At 40.2% G+C, this 25,888-nt stretch overlaps 1 protein-coding gene across 1 annotated transcript in view; it reads left to right on the top strand.

The window, feature by feature from the left end:
* lama2 (laminin, alpha 2) overlaps window positions 1-25,888 on the top strand; it is a 253,651-nt gene that overhangs the window by 46,952 nt on the left and 180,811 nt on the right. Inside the window, exons 2-3 of the mRNA XM_036582814.1 lie at window positions 8,358-8,528; window positions 16,510-16,622. Coding sequence (XP_036438707.1) covers window positions 8,358-8,528; window positions 16,510-16,622 — 284 coding nt within the window. The remainder of the gene's footprint in view (window positions 1-8,357; window positions 8,529-16,509; window positions 16,623-25,888) is intronic.

Below are 25,888 nucleotides of genomic sequence, written 5' to 3'. Positions count from 1 at the left end.
CACACACACACATATGTATACATGATAAGGCCTTATAATGTCTGGGAACTAAATAAATATGTAACTCTAATTTTTAGTTCCTTTCTATTTAATATCATCATTGTGCTTGTTTTCTCTGTGTATGTAGGTACAAACAGCCAAGCTGCTCTCCCAATGGTCAGGACTTCAGGAGCTGGACTGAAGGCCTTACACTTTAGATTAACTACCAACATAATTAGGAAGTAACAGACGCTATAATTTACTATGGGACTGACTTTGAGAGGAAAACGTCACTCTTGTCCTTCTGGAAGTTCTAGATAGGTCAGTGACTTTGAAGACAAGCTGCAATTTAACAAGGTTTCGGTTAGTTTTTAGGAATGGCTGTATATGGTAGTGTCTTTTACAAGCTTCAGAAGTCTGTGTTTAGACTAGATTGGCCAAAAAAAGTTTGCTTTGCCTTAGTGTTGGTTAATAGTGCTAACATACTCTTAGAAATCCCATAGAAGTGATAGTGGAAATCAGCATTATCATAGATTTGTTTTTTCTCCTTTTTTTGGCCATTTTTTTTTACATTTGTGGCCAGAACTGAATGCCTAGCTCTGTTGAGTGACACATTGAGAGTACGTGGTAGTCCTTCAGCAGTGTGTAGTTTAGTTTAGCCACAGCTAAAAAAAACAGCACACGGGAATCAACACCATCACGCTGTTCGCGGTTTAAACCGGCGGCCCCATTTCTGCATCTCTTCCATTAAAGAAAACAGCCTGCAAAATCTCCTGCAAAGTCAGGGAACCTGTACTTATGTTGCATTAAATCTTTTTAAACCCTTCAAATCTGACCTCTCATGTGAGATTAATTATCGGTTTTACAGTCTGAGAGAGGTAGAGGAGGGAGGGAAGGGGGGGAGGGAATGATAATAAAAAGAAAAAATCACAGAACACCTCGTCCTTCTTTCTTTAAAAACGTTAATCTTTTCTGCCTCCTTTGTGGAACGTCTGAAATCTTGACCATGGGAGTCGTCTGAAATGACTGTCGCGCTTTTGTTCGAGTGGAATATCCGCAAAGGTCTCTGAGCATTAACCTCGCTCAGTCACTTCCTGTGTGGTTGCAGCAAGGACCCTTTTGTGAGGAAAGTGTGTGTGTGTGTAGGGGGGTCTTAATAAAAGTAGGAGAAATGTTCCTTCACTCCGAAGCTCGTATCAGGCAAGAGAGGCTTTTAATTCCAGCGCCGTTCCCTAATTGCTCCTAAACGAGCTCCTGCTGTGCGGAATGGTTGCACTCAAATGGAGCTTTCGAGCTGAAAATGCCCTGAAAGTGAGAAAAGGGAACAGGAGGGTTCTCCTATGGTGTGTTTAGATGCTCTTCGCAACTTGTAAATCATAACTACATGGTATTAGCATTCAGGTGGTAAAATTATCACGTGAACAATACATATCTTGGTAACACTTCATTTGAAGTGGTCCTTTATAGATGATTAATAAACTCTTAACAGATTATCAGTAACACATCAACAACATATCAGTGAAGTAGCAGCAGTGAAGCATCTGAATACACTGAAGTAAATATCTTGTAGATGTTCTGTTGATACATTACTTACATTAAGTGGATGTGTTGTTAATATGTTACTTACATAATGCAACCTAACCTAACCTTACCAACCTCCCCCAAAACCTAACCCTCACCCTGGCCCTAATCCTAACCTTAACCTCAACACAAAACCTAATCCTAACCCTGGTCTTTATTCTTACCCTAAACTTAACCTCAACTCAAAACCTAATCCTAACCCTGGCCCTAATCCTCACCTTAACCTTAATGTCAACCCAAAACCTAATCCTAACCCTGGCCCTAATCCTCACCTTCACCTTAATGTCAACCCAAAACCTAATCCTAGCCCTGGCCCTAATCCTCACCTTAACCTTAATGTCAACCCAAAACCTAATCCTAGCCCTGGCCCTAATCCTCACCTTCACCTTAATGTCAACCCAAAACCTAATCCTAGCCCTGACTCGCCCCACCTAATCCAATCACCTTCACCTCCTAACTTTAACTTTAACGTCAACCCAAAACCTAATCCTAACCCTCACCCTGGACCTAATCCTAACCTTAACCTTAACCTCAACCCAAAACCTAATCTAACCCTCACCCTGGCCCTAATCTTAATCCTAACCTTAACCTCAACCCAAAGCCTAATCCTAACCCTCACCCTGACCACCTGAAACGGCCCAAAGTGACTTGGAAAAACGTCTGGTTCCATTGACTTACATTAAATGTAAAGTAGGTTTTTTCCTTCTCCTGTGAAGTTGTATTTCAGAGATACGAGGTTTTGGTCCCGACAGCAGCGATATATTCTTTAATAACACTGATGTTATATATTTTGACGGGATGTGTATGATTAACAAAACTCAACGTAAACTGGAATTTTGCCTTGCGTCTGTTTTATCTCTGTTTTTGTGGAGAGGTGTGATTTGTTTTTCACAGCAGGGGCTTCTCACCCCCCCCTTCACCCCTCATTTCTCGCTAGCAGCTCAACATTTCACAGAGAGATGACAGAGTCCTAGTTCATCTGACAGCAGAGTAAAGGAGGATCGTTTGATTATATTACATAAGAATATTAGTTCTATTATATTTTAATTTGAATTGTATTTGTGTTTTCTTATTTGTTAAGAACTTTGAAGGACCGCAGTGCATCTTGTGTATCCTGTGTATCTTGTGTTTGGACCTGAATGGCTCCACTTAAATTATACAATTTAGTTCTGTTTTGTTTTTTTTGCGTGGCACTTGCTTCAACAATCATTGTTCCCAAGCAGCTTGTCCAGAAATGTGGGTACAGCCCTAAAACGGGGAACGCTGAGGGGGCCAATGGCTAAGAACTCCCTCAGAACATGAGGAAGAACCACTGAGAGGAACTAAGACCTAAAAGAACAAACTCCCTAAGAACATGGTGAAGAACCACTGAGAGGAACTAAGACCCAAAAGAACAAACTGCCCTAAGAACATGATGAAGAACCACTGAGAGGAACTAAGACCCAAAAGAACAAACTCCCTAAGAACATGGTGAAGAACCACTGAGAGGAACTAAGACCCAAAAGAACAAACTCCATAAGAACATGAGGAAGAACCACCAAGAGGAACTAAGACCCAAAAGAACAAACTCCATAAGAACATGCGGAAGAACCACCAAGAGGAACCAAGACTGTAAAGGACAAACTCACTATAGAGTGAAGAAGACCCACTGAGAGGAACCCAGACTTAGGGTGAAACACTCCCTAAAGGGCAGGGAAGAAACCACTAAGAGGAACCAAGGCTCTTGAGGAAAAACTCTAAAAGCATTAGGAAGAACCACTGAGAGGAACCAAGACTGCCAAAGAGCATAGGGAGGAACATCTGAGAGAAACCAAGAATCAAAAGGTGAAACTCCCAAAGAGCAAGAGGAAGAACCACTCAGGGAAACCAAGATTGAAAAAAGGAGAAACACCTTAAGAGCATGAGGAGGAACCTTGGAGTGAAACCAAGACTCTAAAGGAGAAACTCTGTAAAACATGAGGAAGAACGACTGAAAGGAACCAAGACTGAAAAGGAGAAACTCCCTAAGAGCATGAAGAAGAACCACTGGGAGGAACCAAGACTCAGAGAGAAAAACTCACTTAGATGAACCAAAATTCTTTTGCTTCTGAATTTTGGGCTGAATCAGTTAAGTAGCAATTAGAGCAAGTTTACAAGGAAGAATGCAGAACATCTCAGTCAGGAGCAGTAAAGGTTCTCTATTGTGCTCTCCAGCTGCCTCAAACATATTCTCTCCTCAAATACATCGAGAGCCGTATTTGCTGTATGAATGCAGCTCTGATATGAATGCATGTCCTTGTGCAAATATTTTGGTGGCTGCTGGAAAGTCAATAATTGGCCATGTAAAACATGCATGTGAGTGAACAAAAAGGTAAAGTTAAATAGAGTTTTTTCAGGAGAAGCTTGTGCTTCACATACAAACATAGATGGGCGGACGTCCAAAACGGCCTTCAGGTAGGCTATTGATTCAAGTGATGGGAGTTTCATTTTTGTGAAATATATATATGAAGCATTTGGAACAACTCTCCGCAATCTTTCTCTAGAAAATTATCTTGGTAACTCATTCATTTGTGGCCTTTTTGCAGACGTTTCCCAGCATATTTTCTCTTTCAACACTATGACGTTGAGTGATTGGAGCTTGGAATTAGCAAAAGTATCTATTTTGTTTTATTGCGGTGCACGCTTGGAATGATTTTTAGTTATCAGTATTAACCACGAGTCAGTTCAGGGCCGTTGCCTCACTGAAAGCCGGAGATGTGTAAGTTGTTTGTGAATGCCCGTAATCTTTGTGTTGTTTATCAGTTTAATACAATTTTTCCTTATTTTTACCGTTTATTTCTTAGTATTGTCCCACTACAAGTACAGCAGAGGTCTTGGTCGAATCTTGTGTGGATGAAGGTTTGAAAAGAACTGGGTAACAAAACAAACCGAAAAATAAAAAATTCAGAAGAAAGCAGTGGTGAGGAAGTGCTGAAACAGCAGGCTCGTCTGTTGCCCTGGGAGAGAGGGGGAAAAGTACACAGCAGGTTTTAGTGGACGCAGGCCTGGCGCTGTTGTTTTTGGTCGTGTTCTTTTGTAAGTACTGCAGGGTGAAGAATTGTTTAGGCCTCTTTCATACATGCTAGCATAAGCAACCAGAGTGACTGATACAATTTTTCATCCACAGTAAAAGCATAGGTGCTCGCTTATCCTCAGCAGTTTTCAGGGCCAATGTTTGTGCAGAGCCATGCTGGAAAATGACTTTTGTGGGGCTACAGTCATGTTTACGCATAATTTTGTTGAGGTACCGTCGGGTTCAGACAGAATTTGGTCAGGCTGTAGTTGAATTCAGACAAATGTTTGTGGGGCTAAAGTCAGATTTAGGCAGAATTTTGTCTGCTACAGTCAAATTCAGATAGAATTTTGTTGGGTTCAGAATTTTATTGGCTAAACAAAAATCGGGTTCAGACAAAATTTTGGGGGCTACAGTCACATTTGGATAGAGTTTTTCAGCTACAGTCAGATTTAGACACAATTTTGTTGACTACCATCAGATTCAAACAGATTTTTTTTGGCTGCAGTCGGGTTCAGACAGAACTTTATCAGGCTATAATCGTGTTCAGAAAGAATTTTGTTGGGTTCAGTCAGGTTCAGAATTTTGTGGGGTCTACAGTCTGATTGAGACAAAATTTTATTGGGCTAATATCAGACTCAGCCAGAATTGGGTACAGATGTGTTCAGACAGAATTTTGTTGCTCTACAGTCGGGTCCAGACAGAATATTTTCAGATACAGTCAGCTTCAGACAGATTTTTTTCGGGGCTACAGTTACATTTGAATAGAAATTTTGGCTACAGTTCAATTCAGGCAGAATTTTTTCGGCTACAGTTTGGTTTAGACAGAATTTTGATGGCTACAGGCGGTTTCAGACAGAATTTTGTTGGGTTCAGAATTTTGTTGGCTAAACAAAAGTTGGGTTCAGACAGAGTTTTGTCAGCTACAATCAGGTACAGACAATTTTGTTGTTCCATAGTCGGTTTCATTGTTTGGGGCTACAGTCATGTTTGAATAGAAATCTTGGCTACAGTCAAATTCAAGCAGAATGTTTTTGGCTACAGTTTTGCTCAGACAGAATTTTGTCGGCTACAGTCGGGTTCAGAAAGAATTTGGTTGGGTTCAGAATTTTGTTGGCTAAACAAAAGTCGGGTTCAGACAGAAGACTACAGTCACATTCAGACAGATTTTTGTTGGGCTACATTTATGTTTGGATAGAATTTCTTCAGCTACATTTGGGTTTAGACACAATTTTGCTGGCTACTGTCGGATTCAAACAAATATGTTCAGCTGCAGTCAGACTGAGACAGCATTTTGTAAGGCCACCTTCTGATTCAGACAGACATTTGTCAGCTACAGTCGAGCTCAGACAGAATTTCTTCAGTCACAATCAGGTTTAGACAGAATTTTATCAGGGTACAGATGGGTTCAGACAGAATTGTGTCGGGCTACATTTGCATTCAATCAGAATTCTGTCTAACTGTAGTCGGGTTCAAACAGATTTTTTTCAGGCTTACAGTCGGTTTGGCACAGAATTTGATCACAGAATATTTTTTGAATATATTCAGGTTCAAATGAACATTTTAGCCCCAATTAAAGCAGTTTGTTTACACTTTTACAGACAAGCTTTAAAAGATTCATTTTTTTCTGCTTGAGAACAAATGAGGACACAGATGTAGCTTTGAGTTTGTTTTCAAACATTTGCTCATCTTGTTGAACATCATTCACAATTTCCTGCTATCATTCATTCTCTAGACTAATCCAGAAACGTGTTTTGTTGTTGTTCTGTGTTTTTCTCTATAAACATCTCCCTATACGGATATAAACTCGGTCAGAAAGTTCCTGAAGCCATCTGTTAACCTCTGGCTGCCACTGTCTGGACATTTGAAAGCTGTAGAGCTGAAACGTTCACCATGGTTTTTTGTTATGTGTGTGTGAAATCTGTGAGTGCGTGTAAGGAGTTCCATCTTCTCTCTCTCAGATGTTGTTCTACAGATTTGCAGGAACATCTGGCTCAACAGCTGGGAGTGATTTTTGAGAGCAAACTCTGTGTTCTCTGAATCAGACCAGAAACGGTCTCTCTCTTCTCCACACACACCCTAATACTGCTCACTGTATCCCGCTGCGCTCTCTCAACATTCACTAGACTGTGTTTTCCTAAATCAGCCCCAAATCAGGCTCAGGAAGTCTACAGGACAGCAGTATGGAATGGAAGGAGGAATGTTATACTCCTCTTTTTCCTTTCAGCTTCTCATGGGAGACAAAGTCGTGTGCCCTATTCCGGTTTTTTTGACTTCCCCCACATCAGACAGCTCAGGAAGTGTTTCCATCCACCTCAAAAGAAACCAAATGAAGCTGTTCAGCTTCAGTCTTAGAAGTTTTTAGGGAATTTAAACAAGGCCTGTCTGGTTTTGGCTTTGGCTTGACTCTCTTGCCCAGTCTAGAACCCACATGTGGCGCATATGTATCACATTTCTCAGAATACCAGTGCTGATTCTCACCAGTTTCTCCCTGTCCTAGTCCTAGACTGTCCCTGTGCTGCATAGGTTAGTTTTCTCACCACTTCAGTTAGTTCATCAGGTTAGTTGGGTGTGGAAAAGCAACAAAATCACCAAACGTACACTATATAACCAAAAGTATGTGGGCACCCCTCCTAATTATTGAGTTCAAGTGCTTCAGCCACATCCATTACTAACAGGTGGATTAAGTTAAGCACACAGCCTTGCAGGCTCAATATATAAACACTGACAGTAGAGGGTTGAACTGATGAGCTCAGTGACTTCAAACATGCCACATCATAGGACGCCACCTCTGCCACAAGTCAGTTTGTGAAGTTTCTGTCCTGCTAGATCTGCCCCAGACAACTGTAAGTGCTATTACTATGAAATAGAAGTGTCTAGGAGCAACAACAGCTCAGCTACGAAGCGGTAGACCACCAAACTCCACACAAACTCCACACAAACTCCACACAAAATATTAATGCCCACTGTTTTGGAATTGTATCCTGCCTTCTGCCCAATGACAGCTGGGATAGGCTCCAGCACCCCACCGCGACCCAGAAGGATAAGCGGTTTAGATGATGTGTGTATGTATGTGTGTTTTGGAATTGGATGTCCAATAAGCTCATATGGGTGCGCTGCATACTTTTGGCCATATAGTGTATCTTGCTCATGGACTCACCTGCATTTGAGTGCTGCCAGGGGAGGGAAATTGAGCCACAGTCTAATAAGCTAAACCAGCTGCCCAGCTCATTCTTCATGAGGGTTTTGGGATTGTTACAGTGATTTTACTACAGTTTTAGCTACACTTAGATGTGGAGTACAATCTGAGATGTGGAGTACAAAGGTTCTATATAGTACCAAAAAAGGTTATTTAAAGAACCAAGTACATTGGGTATTACAGTATGGGGATAAGCAACTTTATCATTGAATTAACTATTTATGCATTTAAATAGTTATTTTGGTTGTTATGATTCTAAACATAACCATTGCCTTGGGTGCATAAACCACCACTGTGGCAAAATCACTGTAATGTTTGACCACAAATGGATTAATGCCTTTATATTATGTTGACAAAATACAACTCCAGTGTTCAATGTTCAATAAATAAGTGGATTTATTAACAACAATAATTGCATTGAAGTTCTACTACCAAGCAGGGTAATTAACAGTAGGCTATGGTTGCCAAGCTACATAACGATTAAATATTCAATGTTAACATATGGAAAGTTTGGTCATTAAGAATGTTATGATTTGAAAGTGTGTATATGTGTTGTTGTGTGTGCAGGTTTGTTCCCGGCTGTGCTAAACTTGGCCTCCATGGCTAAAATCACAGCTAATGCCACGTGTGGAGAGAAGAAACCGGAAATGTTCTGTAAACTGGTGGAACACGTCCCGGGACAGCCGGTCCGAAACCCGCAGTGCAGAGTGTGCAACCTGAAGAGTGACAAACCATACGGTAAACACACAAACATGTACACACACACACCTACACACCACATACTGAAGATATGTTTCATCACTGTCATAGCATTGAACCCATTTTTCTTTTTGGTAGTATTCGTAACATGCTATAAATGCATTAATAAGACATTAAAATACCAGACATAAGCCTGCATAATCACTTATAAGTAGTTATAGTTAGCTGCAAAGCTATCGTATATGACCTCATAAGGTCAGATTCCATAACACATTATAATATCTGTTCATAAGAACATTGTAGAAACTAATAACTATGACTACATAAAACACATTTTAGAGCTTTATTCCAGACTTTAAGTCACATGTGTCAGGCTCCAGTCCTCGTGGGCCAAAACTCTGAAGACTTCAGCACACTGCCTCATTAAACACACCTGATTCAGCTCATCAGCCAGTTAGCAAGGCCTTCCTGAACTGAATTCAAAGCGTTAGATGAGGGTAAACACTGATCGCCACAGCACTGGAAGGTCCCCAGTATGACACATATATGCCTGAAATATATATATATATATATATATATATATACATATATATATATATGAAGTCCCTGTGGAGGCAGCCTTCAGATAAAGTCTCTCCCAATAATTTAACACAGATTTGTTCCTGATAAACACACACATGAGTGCATACACACACACACACACACACACACACACACACGCATGCATAAGTATGTGCACCCCCCTCTACACATACTTTGTGCACAGGCACTGACAACAAGATGTGCATGTAATCAATTTGTGATGCCCTCATCAAAGGCCATTTCAGCTCATAAATCTGAGCATTCCAAAAATCAATGGCCATTACACACACACACACACACACACACACACACACACACACACACACACACACACATACACACACACGCACTTAATGAGAAAAAGCTGAATAGTGTCTGATTTATGCTTGCATGCCTATGTGCTGCATATCTAGGGCATATGAGTGTCCGACACAGCGCCCCCTCACCCCTCACCCCTCCAACCCCCCATTTTTCCAGTGCAACACACATTTTCCCATGCCCAGCTTTACACACACACACACACACACACACACACACACACACACACAGACACACACACACACATACATGTTCTGTTCTGCTACCGCACACCTGCTCGATTATCATAGCAAGCTGTCTTATCATAGTATAACTTATGTACATATTATTACTTATTTATTATTACAAAGAACTAGCTAATTATTTTGGCTAACATGATATTGAGTATCAAGGCAGACCAACGGGTTCTAGATATAAACCGGGTAGGTGTGTGGTACAAACATCACAGTACTGTGTAATTATTTTGGATATAAAGTGGTGGGTAGATATATGATGAAAAAGATTATACATGAATAAAGTATTAAGAGTTTTATACAGCATGTAGCTTTAGCTGTGAACTAAACTGACTCTGGCCTGTAAAAGAAAGCAGTGATTCTTACTGTGGTTCTACTTGGTTCTACTGGGTTATTACTGTTTATTGCAGAAAACTATCTGTGTAATTTGTGCATCATTTTACATCACACACCTGTAACTTACCTTGTTTTTGCTTGTGGTATTCAAGCTGCGGGTGAGGCTGCTGGACACTGATATAAACTCAATCTAACTAATCAAATCTGAGACAGTTTTCCATCAACTTACTCATCAAATCTGAGGTAATTCTCCAGAATCTCACTCATCAAATCTGAAACAGTTCTCCATTAACTCAATCATTAAATCTGAGATGATTCTCCATAATCTCACTTATCAAATCTGAAACAGTTCTCCATTAACTCAATCATTAAATCTGAGATGATTCTCCATAATCTAATTAATCAAATCTGAGACAGCTTTCCATCAACTCACTCATCAAATCTGAGGTGATTCTCCAGAATCCCAGTCATCAAATCTGAGATGATTCTCCATAATCTCACTCATCAAATCTGAAACAGTTCTCCATTAACTCAATCATCAAATCTGAGATGATTCTCCATAATCTCACTTATCAAATCTGAAACAGTTCTCCATTAACTCAATCATTAAATCTGAGATGATTCTCCATAATCTCACTTATCAAATCTGAAACAGTTCTCCATTAACTCAATCATTAAATCTGAGATGATTCTCCATAATCTCACTTATCAAATCTGAAACAGTTCTCCATTAACTCAATCATTAAATCTGAGATGATTCTCCATAATCTAATTAATCAAATCTGAGACAGCTTTCCATCAACTCACTCATCAAATCTGAAGTGATTCTCCAGAATCTTGATCATCAAATCTGAGACAGTTCTCCATAATCTCCTTTATCAAATCTGAAACAGTTCTCCATTAACTCACTCATTAAATCTGAGACAATTCTCCATAATCTCACTCCTCAAATCTGAGGTGATTCTCCATTAACTCACTCATTAAATCTGAGACAATTCTCCATAATCTCACTCCTCAAATCTGAGGTGATTCTCCATTAACTCACTCATTAAATCCAAGTCAGTTCTACATAATCTCACTTGTGAAACCTGAGATAATCCTTCATAATCTTACTCATAAAATCTGAGATAATTGTCCATAATATCACTCAAGTCAAGATATTTCTTCATAATCTCACGCATCAAATCCAAGCCAGTTCTTCATAATCTCTCTCATTAAATGTGAGACAGTCCTCCATAATCTCACTCATCAAATCTGAGATAATTCTCCATAATGTCATCAACCAAATCTGAGATGATTCTCTATAATCTTACTCATTGAAGTTGATTCTTCATAATGCCATTCATCAATTCTGAGTCCTCATAATCTCACTCATAAAGTTTGAGATAATTCCCCATAATCTCACTCATCAAATCTGAGATGATTCTCCATAATCTCGCTCGTCGAGTCTGAGATGATTCGCCATAATCCCACTCATTTAATTTGAGACGATTCTCCATAATCCCACCCATCGTATCTGAGACACGCGTGAATGAATATGATCATCCCTGAGGGTTAATGTGCCTTGTTTACATTTAAGTGTATATCGCTTGTGTATTGTTTTCACAATGTCACGCTCATTAGTGAACATTCGCTGGGCCGCAGCTGCCAAGAAAAAATGTGATTTTTATTCTAGTTACATGTGACAAATCAGCCCTGAACCTCCACACGTACAGAGTAATGAGTCAGACGCGATGTCTCAGATCATTGTTCAAACAGAAATGCTTTCAGGCACGTATTCGTGCCCTCACCCACCTGCACAGCGCGGAGAGGATGATTACTATAACATCTAATTAGAAGAAATTACAGCGCGAGAGAGAGAGAGAGAGAGAGAGAGAGAGAGAGAGAGAGAGAGAGAGAGAGAGAGAGAGAGATAGAGCGAGAGATGACTGTTAACCAACTTATTTAATGAAACTAAAAATCTCTCTCATAAATTAAAAATAGAAAATATCCTTTGAAATGGAACGATTAAGAAGACAGCTTTAATCTTCTCTTTTGCTCCCTGATTAATAAGCGAGTGGTAACGAGGGAGGGGGCGTCTCTGATTGAGGTTGATATTGTCAGGCTCTAATGGCATTAGAGAGAAAGTGCACACACACGTCGCCAATTATAAAATTCACCTCTCCGCTCATCCTGACAGCTGTATTTAGAAAAAGAGACGTTTTTATGAAGCCCGTATTCATTCAAGCCGTTACAAATACACTTAGAACTCTTTGTAACCTGGTAATAATACTTTGTAAGCATGCGTAGAAACACTAGTATTCCCTCATAAGACTATAATAATGTGTTATGATTCATTCTTATGATTTATAAACATATATTAACACAAGTGTTGCTATTTATTATGTCTTTTTAAAGGATAATGACCTGTACGATAATTATAATTAGGCAATAAGCCACAGGAGGCCGTGGGTTACTGCAATTGTATCACAGGAAAGGGTGTTGTTAGGCATGAAGTGGAGTAAAACTACATTCCCTGTGATAATTCGCAGTTAGTTGATTTTACCTTGCTTTAAATGCGGCTCAGCCAATCAGATTTTAGGACTGGAACTATCCATTTTATAAAACACCTTTAGTTCATATAAACATATATAGAAACATTATAGACATTAAAAAATGCCATCACTTCAAGTAGAACAATTGATATTTCATGTTTTTCTTTATTATACTTAAATTCTAACATATTATAATGATTATTTTTGTAATGTGAGGTGGAGTTTTTTTTTTTTTCATTCCAAACTCATTTCAAAAGCAGACACTTAATTGCAATTTAACACCTTTCATTCTCTTAATTCTCAGAAGTCTAAGAAAGATTACAGTAAATCTGCAGAGTACAAACAAATAATTTGAACATTTGTTTGTTGGCAATGACCAAATATGACCAGAATACAAGAGTTGTGCCTAATTATACAACAGTTAGTTCCGGCCACGCGAGCTGATTGGTTGAGAGGTGTTCTAACTGTGCTGTTATTTCACCATAACATCACGGGTTTTTCACAAACACTGTATCACTCCATTGAGACGCCGTTGCTAAGCAACGACTTTGACAGCAATAGGAGACGCTCAAGCCATTTGAACGTTTTTACTTCTTACTTTGCCACAAACAGAAAACGGACACTTTTAAGATCACATTTGACCGACGGCCGATTTGGTCAGACTCTGAAGATGAGACGACACTAAATTCCCAAACTGTCATCACCACTGAGCAGCTTTTCAGTCGGCAGCTGAGACAGAAGAACAGCTGAACAACCTGGAATCAGCCAGAAATGAACCCAACACCATTCGCCAAACTAAATGGGCTGTAAGATGCTTTACAGACTGGCTGGAGCAAAACAACATTAATACTGATCTGGCAAAAACTGACAAAACTGAGCTAAACTTGATATTGTTTTATGGCTCAGTCCGATTTGGTCAGACTCTGAAGATGAGCCTCCACTAAATTCCCAAACTGTCAGTTGGTCTGAGTGGAGCTGGAGAATGAACTGCCGGCTGTGCAGCGAGTGGGCGGAGCTCGTTACTCTGACGTAGCAACAAGCTGCTCGTTAAGGAACTATAATTTGGTGAAGGAACTGCGAACATTAAAACATATTAAACGCCGCGTTCACGGCCCAGTTTATTAATTTACTACTGTATTTATTTAACTGTTGTATAAAAGCAATAGAACACTCGAGGAGTGTGTTATCGCCAATAACATCACGGCTGTGATGATCTACGGCCACCAAATCACAGCCGTGATGTTATTGGCGATAACACACTCCCTCTCGGGTTCTATCACACTGATCTAGAACATTCTACTCTGTTTCAAACTGTTCTAGAATGGTCTAACATGCTTTTCTCTGTGCATACTTTTTAGATTGTTCCACCTAGTGTACACTGTTCTAGAATGTTCTTCCTAATTTACAGTGTTCCAGAAGGTTCTGCCCCTTTCACACTCTTCTAGAATGTTCCCCCAAATTCAGTTCAATGTTCTTCCATTCATGCCATTCTAAAATGTTCTCCCGATTCACACAACTTTACAATATTGTCCTTATTTACACTGTTCTAGAATGTCCACCCCTTTCACACTCAGCTAGAATGTTCTATTCTGTTTCGGTCTGTTCTAGAATGGTCTCCTCTATTCAACCATTTTTGAGAGCTCTCCTCCATTCATATTGTTCTACAGTGTTCTCTTACATTTTTACTGTTCTAGGAATGCTTTCTCTATTTACACTGTTCTAAAAGGTTCTCCTTCATTTACACTGTTCTAGCATGTTCTTCCTGATTCACAGTGTTCCAGAATATTTTCTCCCATTTGCACTGTTCTGAAATCTTATAGAATGTTCTCTCGTATTAACACTGTTCTGAAATCTTATAGAATGTTCTCTCGTATTAACACTGTTCTAAAATCTATGGAATGTTCTCTCGTATTAACACTGTTCTAAAATCTTATAGAATGTTCTCTCTTATTAACACTGTTCTAAAATCTTATAGAATGTTCTCTCGTATTAACACTGTTCTAAAATCTATGGAATGTTCTCTCGTATTAACAATGTTCTAAAATCTTATGGAATGTTCTCTCTTATTAACACTGTTCTAAAATCTTATACAATGTTCTCTCGTATTAACACTGTTCTAAAATCTTATGGAATGTTCTCTCGTATTAACACTGTTCTAAAATCTATGGAATGTTCTCTCTTATTAACACTGTTCTAAAATCTTATACAATGTTCTCTCGTATTAACACTATTCTAAAATGCTGTCCTCCATGCATACTCTTTGACATTGTTCTTCCCAATATATACTGTTCTATGATCTTCCTGATTTGCCATGTTCCCAGAAAGTTCTAGCCCTTTCATTTGTCTAGAATGTTCCCCCAAATTCAGTTCAATGATTTCCCATTCATGCTGTTCTAAAATGTTCTCCCCGATTCACACTGATCTAGAATGCTCTACTGTGTTTCAAACTGTTCTGGAATATTTTCCCCAATTCAAACTGTTCTTGTAGCTCTTCTCCGTTCATACCGTTCTAGAACGTTCTCTCACATTTTTACTCTTCTCTGAATGCTTTCCTCCATTCAAACTGTTCTAGAATGCTCTCCCCATTAACACTCTTCTAGAAAGTACTGCCCTTTTTCATGATTCTAGATTGCGATCCCCCACACTGTTCTAGGATATTCTCCCCAATTTACAGTGTTCCAGAATGTTCTTCCCCTCTCACACTGTTCTAGGATATTCTCCCCAATTTACAGTGTTCCAGAATGTTCTTCCCCTCTCACACTGTTCTAGGATATTCTCCCCAATTTACAGTGTTCCAGAATGTTCTTCCCCTCTCACACTGTTCTAGGATATTCTCCCCAATTTGCAGTGTTCCAGAATGTTCTTCCCCTCTCACACTGTTCTAGAATGTCCTCCCAAACTCAGTCTTAGAATATTCCTACTTCCTAGAATACCCTCCACTGTTTACACTGTCCTGGAATGCTCTTCCGTTTATGCCGTTCTAAAACGATCTCCTCATTCACACTATTCTAGAATGTTCTCCTCAATTCACAGTGTTCTGGAATGTTCCCCTCTCACACTGTTCTAGAATGTTCTGCTCATTCACACCGTTGTCTGTCTGAAGCTGCCACCTTTCGAATGCTGGTGTTCAGTGGTGTCATGCTGGGCTATCCGGGTTGTCAGTTCAGTTTCTGGGCCAGCTTTGTGTTCCTGGTGTTCAGCGTTGTTTGTTTATTCTGGAAGAACGTCTGTAAGAAAGTTCCGCGGGGCAAACGCTCTCCACACAGTGAAATACAGTAAACATGCAGATAGTTACACTGAAGCAGCTCATCTGTATGCGATAATAAAAGGCATTGTTGCAGGATAATGGCACATAATCTGTTCTCTCACTCGCACGGCGTCGGCTGATCCTGGGTGTAAACTCTCCCTGACCTCATCTTTAGGAACGCTTATTAGATTTTCTGTAATGGAAATTAGAGCAGAAATGGGTCGCCACTACAGTTCGTTTGAACCCCGGTTTCGCCTCTGAGCTGCAGATTTCCTTTTAGTTGATGAGGAGGGGGAAAAAATGGCGGCATATTACTTGAGAATAACAAACAAGCAGCCTTGGGGATGAAGGAAGGATTTAGAAAATAGCAGATTTGTTGATAAAAAGTGCCTGTTTTCCTTCCGTTTTCCATTAAGTGCCTCTCAGACACCCCCAATCCCTCCTCCCTCCATCTGCGCCTGAGAAAGAGAGCTGATAGGACTCTAACTGATCTCCAAAAAGACGCTCGCTTCACTCATTTCTCCCCCCGGCCGGCCGACTGGCCGCTGCTCCGCTCCCTCGCCGCTTCGGAATCTGTGATAAGAGTCGGCGACTCTCCTCCAAAAAGGTCATTGCGATAAGTTCTGAAGTAGCATGCCAACGACCGCCAAAACAACGGCAGTGAATACACAAACCTTTTCCCTTCGCCGAGCTCTTATGATGCCATCCTCCATGTTGAGTTTCTTTACATTCACGTCTTCTTCTTGTTCCACCTTCTGTTTGGTCTGCAGAGCGGCACCCCATCGAATACGCCATCGACGGAACCAACAAGTGGTGGCAGAGTCCCAGCATAAAGAACGGAATGGAGCACCATTATGTTACCATCACACTGGACCTTCAGCAGGTACGAATACAAGGCCTTCTTTAACGCGCAACCCTTAAACCACAGCCCAGTTGTTATATCACAATGCCTACAATTAGAGTCGGTTATTCATTCAGCCTAATGAGAAACTGTAGAACAGACTCAGTTTATATCACAATACCTACATTTAGAGTCGGTTATTCATTCAGCCTAATGAGAAACCGTAGAACAGACTCAGTTTATATCACAATACCTACATTTAGAGTCGGTTATTCATTCAGCCTAATGAGAAACCGTAGAACAGACTCAGTTTATATCACAATACCTACATTTAGAGTCAGTTATTCATTCAGCCTAATGAGAAACTGTAGAACAGACTCAGTTTATATCACAATACCTACATTTAGAGTCGGTTATTCATTCAGCCTAATGAGAAACTGTAGAACAGACTCAGTTTATATCACAATACCTACATTTAGAGTCAGTTATTCATTCAGCCTAATGAGAAACTGTAGAACAGACTCAGTTTGTATCACAATACCTACATTTAGAGTCAGTTATTCATTCAGCCTAATGAGAAACTGTAGATCAGACTGAGTTTATATCACAATACCTACATTTAGAGTCAGTTATTCATTCAATTTAATGAGAAACTGTGAAACACGACTTGAATGCATGTTTCCTGCTTTGTTATTTTCCCTGATTGAGAACAGTGGGAACAGACAGGGCTGGTGGACATGTGTGGAGTCTCATCTAGAGGAAGACAACACATTCCTTCAGGAATTGTGTTTCCTTCATCCTTTTATAGTTAAGTTAAGCCAAGACATGAGTGGTGTCCAAATTTTCCTTCTTTAGTTGAGCACCAGAGCTTCAAAGCTAACATTACTAATGTCACTTGTTATGACCCAATCTATGGTCAGGCCATAAAAGAATGGTGTGGTGAGAAACATATGCTTCATGAATGTATGTGTAGTGTTTTAGCTGCTTTGAAAGAGTCAGGCTGTGGTTAAAATGTTCAGTAAAGGCTAATCCAGAATCGTAAATCAGAAGGAGAGAATACGAGCTAAAGATCGCTACACGAAAGAGAAAACAGAGTCAAAAAGGCCTCAGCAAGAAAACAAAACTGGGAAGTCGAACACAGAAATAACGGCTCGGTAACACAGACAACAACAGGTTATAAAGGCACTAGAACAGGTGTCAACAATCAATCATCAGGTGAACAGGGAGCACGGAAAGGTGGATAGTTCAGAGTCTGCGGTCATGTTCTCCCCTAGAGGATTCTGGGAGTTGGAGTTCTGAATGGAGTGAGGAGTGTTGGTCCCTGCTAAGCCGGCGGGAGGCATGACAAGTGGTTTGACTGTTCCGTGCAGTCACCAGTTAGACTGTGGGCCAAAACAACAGACAGAACTCACACCAACTCCAACATAGATACTAACCAGCCTTAACCAAAACAAAACTGACCTCCGGCCCATGACTTGGGGCAGTCGTGGGCTGGAGGTTAGGGAACCAGCCTTGTGTCCGGAAGGTCGCCGGTTCGATTCCCTGAGCCGACAGTACGTGACTGAAGTGCCCTTGAGCAAGACACCTAACCCCCAACTGCTCCCCGGGCACCATGGATAGGGCTGCCCACCACTCCGGGCAAGTATGCTCACTGCCCCCTAGTGTATGTGTTCACTAGTGTGTATGTGGTGTTTCACTGCACAGATGGGTTAAATGTGAAGGTGAAATTTCCCTGTTGTGGGACTAATAAGGGTCACTTAATCTTAAAACCTAAAGTCCAAACAAAATGGCGAAGCTGTTTACAAAATAAACAAAAATGGAATCTGTATATAAAATATACATCAAGCTACCAGGTTTGAATGGGTTAAATCGAGGTCAACATAAAGAAGCCTCAAAGCAGTCAAAGAATAATCAAACAAGAAACAAGTGAGAAAGAGCTGTTTGTGGAGCTGATGAGGCCTCGTTTGTTCTTCCCACCTGATGACGTCATGACCAGACATGGACTGGAGCACAGACTGGAGCATCGAATGGAGCACAGACTGGAGCACGGACTGGACCATGGACTGGAGCATCGAATGGAGCACAGACTGGAGCGAGTGGTGATGACTCAAAAACAGAGTGGAGCATAACACACTAGTAGTCAATAGTCACCCAAATGCTTCTCTCACCTGTGGGGGAGGTGGCGTTTTGGCACCACATGCAAGGTTCAGCTACATAGTGTGGTGTTTTGTTCATTTGGATCAGAAGAACCAGATCAGGACATTCCTAAGAATCAACGTTAAGTCCCTATAAGTATACTAACACAAACCTGCGTGTGTTGCACATATCTGCTTAATCAGTGGCAGCTTTCCACTGATCTAATGTGGAAGTGATTAGTGACTCAGTCCGGCTCACCTTTAGCTGACCTTACTCTGTGAGCCAGGTCTCCAAAGGCCCAATCAGGAGCTTCTTAAAGAGCGCCACCCTCAGGCCAACTGGTACGTTTTCTCATGGAAACGTATGGAGAACAGGATTTGGTGGTGCAGTTTTGCAGGGATTGATTTTTAAAGCCTTTTAAAAGACTTTGAAAGCCAGTGATTCCTGTTTGCACCATAAACTCATAGTTTATCAGCTGATACTGAGTTAACGATGCTTTGTAGAGCAGTAGAGGAATGCGAAAGCCATTAGCGAAAGTAGGTAGGCTTAAAGCGCCTAAAATTTTTCCTCGCCTTGCCTTTTATTTTTATCTGCTGAGCTTCACTTAAGACCTTTGTGTGAGTTTATCTAACAAAAACCATTATGATTAATTTCTACAAGAATGATCCAACTTCTCTTTATCCCATCAGATAAAACAGGCTGTTTTGGTTACTGTGCCTTTGAGACTGATGTATGTAAATGAGCTCTGTTCTGATTGGCTGTTCTCTATTCTGCCTAGATCAAAAAAGCAGTCCAGTTTTAAATGTGAATGGGCGGGGCTGAACTACTGTAGGCTGAATATGTGAACGTGTTCATGGTTGTGACATCACAACCATGATGAATTATTCAGAACAGGCTGCTTTTGGTTCAGTTTCTATAGGAAGATACTAAACACACCCGCTGGGCCTGCATGTCCATAATACACTGACATATACACATACTCACTGCTCATGGATACTTCTTGTACTTGTTAAAAAACATTTTTTTTTTTAATGAAGAGGTGATGCAACACAGTGTCTAAAAAACATTTCAATTCAACAACAATTTCCCAGTTTAAATGTTTCAAAATAGTAAAAAGACTAATATCAATTAAATATCATGTTTACATGATTTGCTGAACATTGCAATTTTATATTTGTTTACATTTTGCACAGCTTCCCAACGTTTTTTTGGAAACAGGGGTTGTATATCAAATTTAACTACTAAGATGCCTTTCTGTCTTACCTTTAAACTCTTCAGTGTTACCATTGAGCAGCTAATTAGTCTTAATTGGTTCATTCAGCAAATTTTCTCACTGTAAAGTGAGATAACAAATAAGAAACACTGTCCATAACTTTGGCTCAGTGGCTAGCTGCGTAGCATGAAGTTACAATTAGCAAGTAGCCAGGTTTGCACTGCAAAAAACAATGTCTTATCAAGTGAAATGATCTTAAATCTAGTCGATATATCTAATATTTCCCCTGCTATTATAAGATTATCTAGCTAATTTCAAGACATTATTTACTTGTTTTAGGTCATTTTATTGAGTAAAACTATCTCACTGTACTGGCAGATAATTTTGCTGGTTTCAAGTTAATTTCTTAAAACAAGCAACATTATCTGCCAGTTTAGTGAGATAATTTTACTCAATAAAATGATCTAAAACAAATAGAAATGTCTAAAATAATCTTAAATTAAGCCTAGAACAATCTCAACAGGAGAAATGTTAGATTTCTTCACTATATTTAAGATAATTTTACTTGACAAGACACCATTTTTTGCAGTGAGCTTAGCATAGAACACATATCGCTGTTCTCGGAGGAAAACCTCATATCTCCAAAATGGTAACTTTACAGGAGAAGGAAAAAACTGACTTTACTTTCAATGTAAGTCAATGGAACCAGAATTTTCTCCAAGTCATTTTGGGCCGTTTCTTTTAGTCCAATCATCATGAAATTTACAGACAATGTAAAGAGCAACAGGCATTTTCAAATTATGTCAAAAACTGAAAAACACCAAAAATGGAGATATGAGGTTTTCTTCCAACAGCAGTGATATACAGTTCCTTTTGAACTTTATTAATATTTCAGACAACGACTGTCTGCAAAAGTCAACTAAATGTAAACTTGAACTTAATAACACTGCAAAATAAGGTCACCCCAAAATCTCACAACATGCTAAGTTAGCCAGTTCATTAACTACAGCTCCATCTGAACAACTGACCCACTCAACTGATGCTTCGTTTGACATGGATCAACTCGACTCTGATTGTTTGTGCCATGCATCATGGGTATGCACACACAGTGGGTGCATTTAGTATCTCCCAATTATTTACAGACTATATGGACTGGGTACATTTTGAAATGCATTGTTATAAAAAGGTGAAGAACTAAGTTTCCCGATGTTGTGGGCTCTTTAAACGCTCATCCAGCTGTGAGCTTCTCTTCCAAAACTCTCCACAGTCCCGTCTTCCACCTCGCTCCCCAGCGCTTTCTGGAATGCCATGCTTTTTCATGTAGAGGCCCGGTTTCCTGAGACAGAACTAAGAGGGCTCTTCTTTCCTCTCTTTTTCTTCTCTTTTTTGTCGTTCCTCCCACTCTCCTTGCCGTGAGAGCCCCAGAGGAAGCAGACGGGGCAGGCTAGTGAAATAAGCCGCAGGGTTAGTGTAAACATATTTGGTTATGGTCTTGTCCTGTGTGGCCTGCTGGAGTCAGAACAGTGGGTTTATTTGATGAACCAGATGTGAACGTGTTTGTTCATCCAGGGTCGTTTTTCAGTGAGTGACAAGAAGTGTTGGGGTAGTTACTCAAAACACTAATAATCCATTATTAATGTCTAATTACGTCTCTTAAACTGTACTGGGCTTCCTTCACTCACTACTGCCTGGAAAAGGTAACATCACTACTCGTTACTTTACTTCTGAGTTACTCTCTAAAGCCCAAACACATATAAACACTATACCAGCTGGAAACCCAGCAGACCTTTGAGTACTTGTTTAGAAATAAGCAGCTAATTAGTAAACAGGTAACATCATTCAAAAGGCCTGTCAGTTTCCTGACTTTGAGCAACACAGCTGGCTGTGCTGGTGTGGACGACTGAACTGAGAACCGAGAAACTAGCCTCTAGGAAGAGTTCACAAACAGCCTGGAAACAAAATCTTTATTAATGTCCCAGAGTAAAATATTAAAAATGTTTGTATGATACTGAACTTGAGCGTTACATTAAACATCCAGCAAAGCTTGAATGAAAAATATGATAAAACAGGGCTTAAAAACCTCTGATCAGACCTATCTGTGAACTGTGTGGGCGTGGCTAATGAGCAATGAGAAAGAGACAGAAAGAAAGAGAGAGAAAGGGAATTAGAGGGAAGAGAGAGAGAGATAGATAGATAGATAGATAGATAGATAGATAGATAGATAGATAGATAGATAGATAGATAGATAGAGAGATAGATACATAGAGAGATAGAGAGAGAGAATTAGACCGAAGAGAGAATTGGAGGCGAGAAAAGAGAGAGAACTAGAGAGAGAGAGAGAGGGAGAGAGAGAAGCAGAATTAGAGGGAAGAGTGAGAGAGATAGAGAGAGAGTTAGAGAGAGAGAAAGAGAAAGAAGCAGAATTAGAGAAGAGAGAGAGAGTAAAGAAAAAGAGAAAGAGAATCAGAGGTGGGAGAAAAAGAGAGAGACAGAGAGAGAGAGAAGCAGAATTAGAGGAGAGAGAGAGATCAAAAGATAGAAATACAGAGAGAAAGAGAAAGAAGGAGAATTAGAGGGAAGAGAGAGTAAAGAAAAAGAATAAGAGAATCAGAGATGGGAGAAAAACAGAGAGAGAGAGAGAGAGAGAGAATTGAGGGAGAGAGAGAGAGAGAGAGAGAGGAATCCTGTTCTTCTATCTGTTGGTCGTTCTCTGAAAGATGCTTTCGGACCGTGAGGTCAGTCCCTGTAGAAATCAGTGACCCCAGCTGACCTTCTTAACTCAGTCATTAAGTGGCAAATTGAAGGCTGATCTCAGGTCAGTATCCAGGGTTAAATATCACTTTATCACGCTGTGACAGTCTAATCTGGAGCTGGGCAGGGGTTACACTGGGCTGGAACCAATCAGGACAGCGTCCCAGCACCTTCTAAGTAACCTGGACAGGGAACCTGTCCTCTCCAGAGTGACCGAGTTCCTGAGGACGTCTGGCTGGGCAGTAAAACGCTGTCTGATGTTTGTGTTCCTGTCTGTTTTATTCAGGGCTGTTTATTCTGGTTCTAGCTGATGAGTCATAAATGTACAAAATAATTAAATATATTAAAATAATCACTTCGTTATCCAGGGCCTACGACCTGTGTCCCATATTACCTAACACACTAACACAGAAATGGCGCCCCCTGGATATACATTTTGAGATTAGCGGGCTCCTCCTAGTGTTTATGTTCACTTAAAAAAAGTGATTCTTCAAGGGTTCTTCAGTAAATATAATGGTTCCATATAGAACCATGAACACTCAAAGAACCCTTCGCATGATCAAAGGGTTCTTTGCATCATGAAAGCGATCTTCAGACTTATGGGGAGTGTGCTGTAGACGGTTCTATATAGGACCTTTTTGAAAATAGTTCTATGTAGCACCCAAACGTGTTTTTCTACTGTTACAGTGTCAAGCTTGTAACAACAGAAGAACCCCTTTGAATGGTTTATAGAGCCCTTTTCAAAAAGGTTCTATATAGAACTGTCTATTGCACATTCATGCTCATTTTTGATCAATTCAAAGAACCCTTTTATGGTACAAAGAACCAACCCTTTTTGCTACAGTTTACCTTTTCAAAAAATTTAATACAGAACCATGCACACTCTTCAAGGGTTCTTCTAGGGTTCTTTTTAAAGAAAATGGTTCTATGAAATACCATGAATACCCAATTTAGAACCTTTTGCATGATTAAAGGGTTCTTTGCATCATGAAAGGGTTTTTCAGACTGAACAATGTGCTGTAAACGTTTTTTTATAGAACTTTCTTGAAAATAATTCTATATACCACCAAAACGTGTTTAAAAAAATGTGTTTTATTTTTTGTTTTATTTCTCTGAACTTTCTGTATAATCAAGTGTGTGAGATTAAAATGAATTCTTTACAGTGGTGGTGATAGGAACCAGGGGTTGCCATGACTACAACACTAATATAGACATTTTATTTACTGTCCAAAACCACCACTTCTGAGTTTATATGGAATGTTGATGATGGAAAATAGTGGAAAATCTGAAATAATAAGTTTTCTTTGGGGACTATTTTGCCTCACAGCACCCTGCATATTATATATCCCTCCACCATGAATGGAGTTTAAGGCCAAAATCTTCTCAAAACTATCATAAAACAGTGTCTCAGTCATCAGGCAGTGAATTCATAACCATTTCCTGTAGTAACTTTCTGTGAGGGAGCTTTTAGAGGTGCACGTCTGGTTCCTATCACCACCACTGTGAACAGTTCTGACTCTAAGTTTCTCTAGAACAGGCTTATTGAAGTTCCTGTAACAGAATGTAAGACCTAAACTTTAGTCCATGTTTATAGGTGACAGTGCGTCATACAGTGTCAGAAACCACAGAATCAAGACTATTAGAGATACTGAACGCTGATTGACTGCTTTTGCGGTGAGAGGAGGAAATTGGGTAAATTAGATCACGTTAATTTCTGGCCTGTCAGTCCAGCACAGTTCTGCAATGAAAGAAATAAGAGAGAAACTCTGAGCCAAAGCAGCGCAGACTTAGATAATGAAGCACACAATGACAGAGTCTGTTAACGGACACAGAAACACGACAGAGAAAACGCTCAGTAATTTCAGCTTAAAGTCATTCAGTTACCTGGAGAGAGAGAGAGAGAGAGAGAGAGAGAGAGAGAGAGACAGTGTGTTGATAATCTAAAGTGTTAATAAATCCCTGTGTGTGTGTGTGTGTGTGTGTGTGTGTGTGTGTATGTGTGTATGTGTGTGTTGCAAGCCTCCACCATCTCCCCATCACTCACACCCTGACAGCCCGTCACCGTGACGATAAGCGCCTGCCATCCTGTTACATCCACACTTTAGTGTATCTGTGGACTCTGAGCTCATTAACCCTTAAAGTCTAGAGCTTTTTTTGTCAGTTTGCTTTACTATTTAAATATAATTACATAATAATTAAGGCTGTCAAACAATTACAATACAGTGTGTGTGTGGTACAGCGTTGTCATGGTGACGCTACTCCTCCTTCAGCTTTAAAGCTACATCCACCAAACTCTGCACAATTGTGTAGAGTATATCTGAGATTATTGCTTGTGTTTTTGGGACCAACTGGACGTACGGTTTAGTACGGCGATCGTTCAACATTTCATTTTACACAGTTTACACACTATTTACCCACACGTTCATACACACACACAGTAATAACACGGTTATTATTACACAACAACACACTAACTTCATGCTTATCCATCCATCAAGAACACACACACCCATAGAATCACCAGAGATGATAACAACGACCTAGTAATACCTGGGATACCATAGCAATGGCCTAGCGATTCCTTCACAACCACATGTGACAGCATAGCAACAGCATAGCAACACATTAGCAACCCCCAGGGACAGCGTAGTAACAGCCAAGTAACACCTTAGTAACAACCTGGGATACCACAACAACGGCTTAGCGACTCCTTCGCAATGACCTAAGGTTGCATGACAACAGCATAGCAACACCTTAGCAACCACCAGAGATAGCGTATCAAAAGCCAAGTAACACCTTGGCAATCACCTAAGATAACACAGCAATGGACTAGCAACACTTTAACAACCACCTGGGATGCCATAGCAATGGAATAGCAACAGTCATCCATCACTTTGGATAACATAACAACCCAGCAACACCTTGCCAATCACCTTGGATACAATAGCCACAGCCTAGTAACACCTTGGCAACCACCTAGGATACTATACCAATGGCCTTGGGACACCTTGGCAACCTGAGGATACCACAGCAATGACATGGTAGCACCTTAGCAACCACCTGGGATGACATAATGTCCTAGCAACACCTTGGCAAACACCCTGGATACCACAGCAACAGCCTAGCAATACCTCAGCAACCACCGGGCATTCCACAACAATGGCCAAGAAACACCTTAGCAACCGCCCTGGATGACATAGGAAGACCA

This window comes from Colossoma macropomum, unplaced genomic scaffold (assembly GCF_904425465.1).
Source record: "Colossoma macropomum unplaced genomic scaffold, Colossoma_macropomum, whole genome shotgun sequence".
Lineage (NCBI taxonomy): Eukaryota > Metazoa > Chordata > Actinopteri > Characiformes > Serrasalmidae > Colossoma > Colossoma macropomum.
The sequence above is the reverse complement of the archived record's forward strand: the minus strand, read 5'-3'. Positions and strand labels throughout refer to the sequence as shown.